This window comes from Haliotis rubra, unplaced genomic scaffold (genome assembly GCF_003918875.1).
Source record: "Haliotis rubra isolate DU_JTF1 unplaced genomic scaffold, ASM391887v1 Scf283, whole genome shotgun sequence".
Taxonomy (NCBI): Eukaryota; Metazoa; Mollusca; class Gastropoda; order Lepetellida; family Haliotidae; genus Haliotis; species Haliotis rubra.
The window spans coordinates 648,399-657,181 of NW_025766925.1; the positions used below are offsets into that span (position 1 = coordinate 648,399).

The following is an 8,783-nucleotide window of genomic DNA, read 5'->3' on the forward strand; positions in this document are numbered from 1 at the left end:
AGTCAGCAGCTTGATCACCCGATCCCGTTAGTCGCCTCTTACGACAAGCATGAGTTATTATTATCAATTCTAAAACGGATCTTCACGGGTAGTGTGATGCCAATACATCTGGAATACATAGCAACATCGTAGTTTCAACATTTAATGTCTCATTTATACAGATATTCTACAAGTATATGATTGTCGAGGTAGTTGTACTAGGCCGCGTGGACAGCAGCTGTTGTGATTCAGGACAGGACCAGCTTCTCCAGCTGCAGCAGGGGCGCCTCCACCAGGATGGCCACCATAAAGGATAGGATGAACGACATGCACACGTAGCCGAAAAAGCGGTACACCTGGAATACAGAGCGACGTTGTCATTTCATAGTCATGGTTTCAAAGATCGTGATATGTTTCATCGTTACAGGATTGGGGACATGGAAGGATGCTTTTACTAAGTCATTTATGGTTTTTCTAAATCATTATTTCGCGTTTACATCGTAAACGTAGGTACACCCCCATCCAACTGACACAATTTTCTAACTCTGGGTACCATTGTGACGACAAGGAAATATAACTACACCGTTTGTTTGATTAGTCGGTTTAATACCTTGAATTATATTCGGATCTTTCAAGCAGAAATTTACATGGGTTTTTCTGTGGCTTTTTATAATATACAAACATAAATCGCACACTTACAATGTATCCAGATGAATACAAGAAGAGAGACTGCATGGTACCAACGTCTGTCTGGATTAGGATAAGATGGACGAGGTAGGCCCCGTATGTGAGACGAGAGAGAGGCTGCCACCAGTCCCAGGACAACATCCAGTCCACGATGCCTGGGGCATGAAAAGGATTGCGGTGACAGAATGTGACACAAATGGGTTGTACACTATGCTACAATCATCGACAATCAAGCAAATATGCGTTGATTTACAAACCAGTTTGGAATGTGAAATCATTTATTCATTTTCAATAGATAACATTTTTTCTACAAATCCTATAAAGGATCCTATAAATCATATATATTTACTTCAATATTTAACAGAACGTAAATCAAACTAGTAAAATCAGTCATGTGGTTGTCAAACGTCAATTTTCTCTTCATGTCGAGCAGTATTCCTGCGCCAGCAACCTTTGGTTGCCACATTGTTACATTTCATAGTTTTTGAGGTTGAATCTTGAGAATGATCTTTCCTAGAAGATTTGAAATAGGTTCATATGGCTCTTGCTCGAAACGTGCAAAATCTCTATATAACTTTCAAAACGTTCCATGTCAGATACGTGGTGGACAAATGTGAAGCAGAAGAGACAAAATTGATGTTCGGCACAAATCCCTATTTGGACCTGTACAATATGTTCGTTGTATTTTGTTTTCAGATATAACATCGACTTTCATTTGCCAGAATCGTTCAACAGACTCCGCTTTAAGCAGATATTTCTTACGATTAAGGAGTGAGTGAGTGCATTTTTGTTTTATGCCGCTTTTAGCAATATTCCAGCAATATCACCACGAGGGGACACCAGAAATGGGCTTCATACATTGTACCCATGTGGGGAATCGAAACACGGATTAAGGAAGGGCTTTACGCCTTTGTATGCAGCAAGGACGACAACTGCTGACTGTATCTACACACACCTCCTTTGCCTTTGCAACACATGAAGATGACCCACGCCAAGACCAGCCCCCAAACGGGTCTATATATTGTCTCATGAGCCGTCCTGGCATCATTCGCCCAGCCGGGTCTCCCCTCACCAAAGTTATCATAGGTCGCCAGTGTACAGGCTCCAGCCGCCATTAGAGCCAGGAGCCAGCCCGCTCCTTGCAGGAACTGGAAGAGGAAGAATACCAGTCGTTTTGTGACCTATGCTGACGTACAACGGTGTGTATCATGAATGTGTCTTCATATTTCACTTCTTTGAGTGGCATTTAGAAGTTGACATTTCTATGGATATACAGCTTCTGTATTATTAATGTAAGCGATGTCTCGCTGTAGCTCTTATAACTTGCTTGCTTGATAACGGTTTTAGGAACTGCAGCGAAACGTCGCTTACATTATGATAAAGAAGCTGTATATCCATAGAACTGGATATCTATAGAACATTCCCCGTCGTTCTTCATATTTACTTAACCCAAAAAATAGAGACTTATCAGGTGTTGAACGATGGCGAGGTACGATTGGTTGTTCATCGTCCCGCATTCAAACTTATTGCACTTTATAACTACGTACACGTTTTATAGACAAATTTCCTATATAAAATCTTAGGCCAAATACATCAATTTGGGGAACAATTTTCAAAAAACTGTCCAGAACACAGACATCCCAAAACCCAAAATATCAAACTGTCCTAACTGGAGACATCTTGAACTTTATCTTCTTCTCCTGAAGGATATAGCCTGATGCCATCCCAATGGCGAATGGTCCTACCCTGCACCAAGGTTTCAGATACACCTTGTCGTAGTACTCCTGGCCGTTGCTGAAACACAGCAGTAAGACAAGATTGTAGGGGGAACATGATGGTCTAGTAAGCTTCACTAGAATTAGGTACACTAAGATGCTAATATACTGATTGGGTTGTAATAAAGCGGACTGCCGTATGGTGAAGTGACTTGTGATGTAATAATAAAATCAGCTGGTCAGATCCATGAAAGTGCTACACACTGGAATAGATCGCCTTCGATGGAGTAGGTAATGTAGGCTGTGCTGACGATGCTGGTGATGAGGAAGCCAAATATCACACATAACCCATCAATCTTGAGGATCTTGCGAGCTGTGGGACGCTTCAGACTGAAACTGAAAAGACGCAGAAGTATGAGTGAATGGGTATAATTTTACGTCGGCTAGAGTCATGCAATATTACAGCCATATTTGGTTCATAGGACTGTGTATTCCTTTGCACTGGCGACTTACAATTTTTCCGTAATAGCTTTCCATGAAGAACAGCTCTATCCCTTTGTCCAGTTTCTTCAGCAACATCTACAACACATTCCGGACATGGTTGCCACAAGACACCTACCTCAGAGCCAACGGGATCAGTGCCAGTGGAGCTACCAGGTAGAACTGCATGTCGTTGGCCAGGAACCACCCCCAGACTAAACACTGAAGGGAAGGAGCATGTGAGTTAATTATTGTACTCTGACGCTGCCGCCAGGAACAGTCAATGTAACTCACGATAGTTTAGGAAAGCATGTGGTCACTAGTACTGCGACAGGATATGGCCATGAGCCCCTTGTACAACAAATAAACTGATAGCCTCTGGCTTTATGTATGTATGTGTGTATGTGTGTGTGTGTGTGTGTGTGTGTGTGTGTGTGTGTGTGTGTGTGTGTGTGTGTGTGTGTGTGTATGTATGTATAATATATATATATATATATATATATATATATAATATGTTTTACCCTACCGAATCATATGCTCTTCTTTCTTTAAAACATTATATTACAAGTGTTTAAAATTTGTATCCATCGAACCCATGATTTTGAGGGTGAAAGTGTAATCCAATTAATATAAAACAGACCAAAGTACCTTTTTTGTATGAGCTGTGTGTTTCCTTTAACGACAAATGTATTAAGTGTTTGCTCGCCTTGAAGACAAAGGTAAGTACCTGGCTGTCTGTTTTTGAGTTCTAATGTAACTGTCTGTTTTAAAGAAGACAGAAGTTATTACCTGGTTTTCCTCCCTGTAGACATTATTGATGTAGAGAAGATTTGCCCACCAGTTGTCTTTACAATACTGGATGTCAGCAGGTCCTGCCCACGTCGGGCCATCAGTCAGGTAACGCACCAGGAATGTGTTGATGAAGATCATATATGCGTACACGGGAGTCAGTCTGACAACAATCACTACATCTACCAGACTATGGTACAACCAAGTGAAACATGTCCCCAATACCAGTGATACTTTAACCTAGAGGGAAACGTGTCACCACATCACTAGAACAGCCCCATATGGAATCGCGAGTCTATAGCTTCAATAAGTAAATCGGGAAGATTAAGTCACACAATACTGTAGTGCTGATAATGCGAAAGTCTGTTTTACAAAGAGAGCAACAGCTGAGAGTTGACTGACCTCCAGAAGCGGTGGACATAGAACAGGATCATGTGCTTCACCTTCAGACCTCCAGCCTTCTCTGTCTCCTTTAGGAACAGGTACGTCACCAGTAGGCCACTGCGAACCATTATAAAATATTTTAGGTAAAAGGAATATAATAAGAGAAGGGCAGTATTTCGGTTATGTCAAGGCGCGTCAGCTTCATGTGGGAGGACTCGTATATGTCTTAGAATTAATCACTTTGACCCAAGCATTGGTATGGTATTGCCAACCTGGGAATATACCAGAATGAATCTAAGATTCCTCGATCCTCGTTTTCTGATTTGCCCAAAGGCGGCAACTCTGCAAAGTGAATTCAATGTTCTTGGGTGAGCGGTTTGTCAGTTTGATGCGAAAGGAAAGCCCGAAGTGATGCAAGTTTCCCAAGACGGCAAAACGTGCTGTTAAAACGTGTTACTTTATGCAAACTCATTTTTGGGGCCCCATTGTCGCAAATTTTAACATTTTAAGCATTTTATATTGGCCAAAAGCAACAAAGTGACAAATGCTGACAAATGTAGGAATCTCGCATTGTCGTCCATTAGTTCAAAAAGAAACCCAAAATATATTTTACTTGTTTGAAAAGGCGACAACACAACAATGCCCCTTCTGCGATTCTACATGAAACACAAAAAACTGTTAAACAAATTCATTTGTATGAAGATATGAATATGAGCACAACATTCCTCAGATCTTACCTGAGCACGAAGAATGAATCGACTGACAGAGTTCCGTTCATGATAATTTGGAAACTGATGTGCTGCGTTAGTGTGCCAAATATCGATGGGTTCTCTGCAAGCATATACAACACAACATCGTCTGCCATTAAGTTTTACTATGGCTTTTCTATTTAAACACCTAATTTGCTATGTATCTGATGAACAGACTATGTCATAATGTAAATAGTTGAATCTGCAGCGCTCGTGTATTCCTGTTGGAAAAGTATTATGTAAACATTTCTTTTATAAAATATCATTTGCTATGACGTTCATTTTCTGTTTAACAATTAGCATTGTAATTTCTGTTGATAAATGTAATGTAAATGTTTTTCTTGCTTGAAGTGTCAATTTGACATATCTCATGTTCTATTTTCATTTTATGGATAGCCTGGATAAATATATAGCGTGTGTAATGAAGCTCATAGCTCATATTGTTCGTTACAGAAACATTATTAACAAATTCTACGTCCAGTCTGTCTACAGATATTTAGAAACATATAAATATACTGAAAGCCATTAAAAATGCAATTTGACATTCATACTTTCTTTACTCACACTAATTTCAACATATATAAACCTAACTGGCAGATATGTTTTAAGTGAACATCTGTGAATAATTTCATCTGAAAATGTCCAGTCAACAACAACATCAGTGACGCAACAACGACATCACACAGAGGAGGGGTCACTTGCAGTCAATATCGTGTGTGTCCACCGTGCGCTGCAAGACATGCTCGCAGTCTTTGGGGCATTGAAAGACACACATTTCTCAGGAACAGCTGTTGGATGGTCTGCAGCCTCTGATGGTCTGTGGTCTGATCATGACACCACCCCCTCCAAAACGATCATGTTCAAGGACACAGTTTGGCGCAAGTCTTTCTCCTTTACGTCGATAAATCTGTTGACGTCCATCTGCAAAGGATAAGTTAAACCTGGATTCATCTGAAAAAATGACATCTGGCCATGTCCTGTTGCCAAGATTGGCCCCATTTGCTGCCCATCGCTGTCTGGCAAGTCTGTGGCGATGCAATAAGGTGGACCACGGTACGGGTGACGACACCGGCGTCCTTGCACCTTTTGCGCGCTGAAATGACGTTGACTTGTCCCAATTGTCCTCCTTGCCTAATCATCAGCTGTTTGGAACCGATTTCGCAAGTGTGAGACTCAGATATTGCGGTTTTGTCGAGCTGTTATCACAGGTGGTGCACCAGGTCGCGGACGATCAGCAACACTTCCGGTAGCCCGAAAACGTTGTCTGAGTCGACTTACAGTGGATGGATGCACATTAAAGTGCCTGGCAATCATCACATCTGAAGCACCTTGGCTGACCATACCGATAACCTGATTCCTTTCGTCTTGTGTCAAGTGTGGCATTTTCTCAAAGTGATTGAGTTCCACAATTCCTTGTGCTTTTACAGGGCCTGGGTGCAGGTAATGCATGTGCACAACGTGTTTCATGAATGTGGTTGTGTTTACGAGAAATGTCAAAGGTTCAGTTTTAAGTATCAAAGTTCATGTGAGAGGAATGCTCCGGGACTCGAACTCGAAATGGGCCAGAATAACAGCCTTTTATCCCCACATCCTCTGCATCGCAGGAAAAAATCTTCAATAGAACTTTTGTAAGTTTCAGGACAACAAATACCAATTTCGTTTTTAATGGCTTTCAGTATATATACCATCAGCAATGTATGACTATTGTAATTTTCAAACTCCGTGGAGATTCTAGATTGTAGTACATCTAAAGGTATACTTGTGCTCACGCTTTGACCTACCTGCGTTAGGCATGAGAATGAGAAACGAGTGACCCAGAATCACCCAGCCCATGCTTAGGACCCGGATGCCGTTAAGACAGGTGAGAGATCCAGGTGAACGTTTCACGCTGAGGATCTTCTCCCCATTGCTGACGGCTGAGAAACACAGCAGGATCCGCTGCCATACTGAAAAGAATGAATCTTTGAGAAGCGCCATGATCTGACATGTTCATGACATCTTTTTAGTGACATGTTCATTCCTTGAAACAAAACCAGCAGTATGAGAAGAGTAACCTCCGATTCACTTATATCACAGGGCGTACGTCAAGTCTGTGATGAAAGCCAAACGTGCAGAATACACCACTAGTGAAATCCTCGAAGTTAATTACGTCAATGTTTAACCGTCCTATATTGCATACATCTGAACAACAATAGTAATGCATTAATTTTGATATGTGAGCTCTGATTACTAATTCTGACTCTAGAAAGGTCTTCAAAGTGTAAGTCATTAAAGTAGCTGTAAAACCTTTGTAAGGTTAGATTTAGTAATCGCTGGTGTCAGCAAATTATTGAACGACATCAAAATGTCAATTAGAGTCGTGACTGCTGTTTCCACTTTCATGACGCATTGATTTTTTTTATTGCAAACCTGATACTCTGTGTTTTGTTGTAGTTTAATGATTATTCGCGAATTTTGTCGATCATTTACTGTCCAGTTCTGCGCGAAACGGGTTCCTGAGTTCAAATTATCTAACATATTCCTGAGTTCAAATTATCTAACATAAACAGTTCATGACCTACACCTAGGCGTATATTTCTTGTCACGTTCTTTGTCCTCTGTTCGGAGCTGATGTCCACCATTAGGATACACCAAGTGTCCACCATTTGTCCCCTGGACTTGTGGACCTGCAGGGTTGTCTATTCCAACAGTCTCCACCCTGGGTCGTGACTCGTGGATCAGCTTGTGTTCATCTACTTTCCATTTACCAACTGGTGTCTCTGGGAGCCCCAGGTCCTGAAGCTGTGTGTTGATCTTAGAGCGCTGAACTGTATCAAGCCGGGGAGACTGGAGCCTTATCACCACGACCTTTGGTAGCCCGGATGTTCAAGTCTAGAGCCGACCCCAAAAGGACCAGACAGCCCAAGATGGCCGTCAAGATACTGTCAATGAATTTAAAAAATGACATTTTGAAGTTTGACATTTTTTAGTAATGTTTCTCATTAATCCCTTTAAGATATCATGCAACAGTTTAAGGTGGATACCGCACTAGAAGCCTACTAGTCCTTGTTTTAATAGCCCGGTTTAACGTAGGCAGATACAGGCACAGAGCGGAATCCGTAGTGAAGGAAGTTCGGAGTAGACTTACTTTCAAGAGAAATTAACGTAATACATACGATAAAATACGTCCATTGTAGTCCGGTTTAAACAGGTTTTACTCTGCTGCACTTACATAGCTCCTACCGCAGCACTGTCATCGCTGACGAAGCCAGGCTTAATCTCAGCGTGGCAGACCACACTCTTTACTGTCATATTGACCTGGGAAAACCCTAGAACATCAAAAGGTTCACAAGATAATGGGATTGACGGTATGCAGGGCAACATACGTTCATATTTAAAACTAACAGAAAATCGGAGACATTGAACGTTCCAAAAATTTTAGGACAAAAGAGCTATAGAAAGTTTTCAAGGTAGATCATCCTAATACTTTATTTCTGACTGAACACATAACACCCTTTATTATATTTAAAAACAACATTGTCCAAATGGAGTTTAAAGAGGACCTGCTGAGATAAGGCAAATTATGAGTTTGAGGACATGCTAAGAGGCAAATATCCCAAACTGATACATAAACATGTTCTTCTTATGAACACAGTATCGCTTATAATCTAATTAATCCTCAAATATATTAATGAATTCTCCCCATAGATTGGCGAAAACGTTGAAGCTATGTCTCTGTTTGCTAGTCAGCTGGGACAGTGTATGTGGCATTCAACGGGTGTCACCATGGCGTTACCCTGGGACAATGAATCCGTTCTTTTGTTCAAGTTGCGATTTCCAAACAAGATGACCCCTGACTGCATTCTCACAACAAACACAATGACTTTAACCAGTCACCACACTCAGCTGCGCACAGTCCACTGATGACAATATTCCCAAGTACCCACATTTTGTAGACCAGTCTTCATACTGCTGCTGCCACACGTGTCAGGGACGCACAGATGCCACTTGATCATCATGT

At 41.3% G+C, this 8,783-nt stretch overlaps 1 protein-coding gene across 1 annotated transcript; it reads right to left on the minus strand.

The window, feature by feature from the left end:
* Positions 1-227: 227 nt before the first annotated feature.
* Positions 228-8,074, minus strand: LOC124281352 (nose resistant to fluoxetine protein 6-like). The gene is made up of 12 exons (XM_046717387.1): positions 8,006-8,074; positions 7,345-7,585; positions 6,565-6,729; positions 4,772-4,865; positions 4,053-4,151; positions 3,651-3,813; positions 3,001-3,083; positions 2,646-2,777; positions 2,337-2,460; positions 1,622-1,814; positions 679-821; positions 228-335 (listed from the first exon to the last, which is right to left on the minus strand). Exons 1-12 carry the CDS (start codon positions 8,072-8,074, stop codon positions 228-230), a joined length of 1,614 nt encoding a protein of 537 aa, XP_046573343.1.
* Between the last annotated feature and the right edge of the window lie 709 nt (positions 8,075-8,783).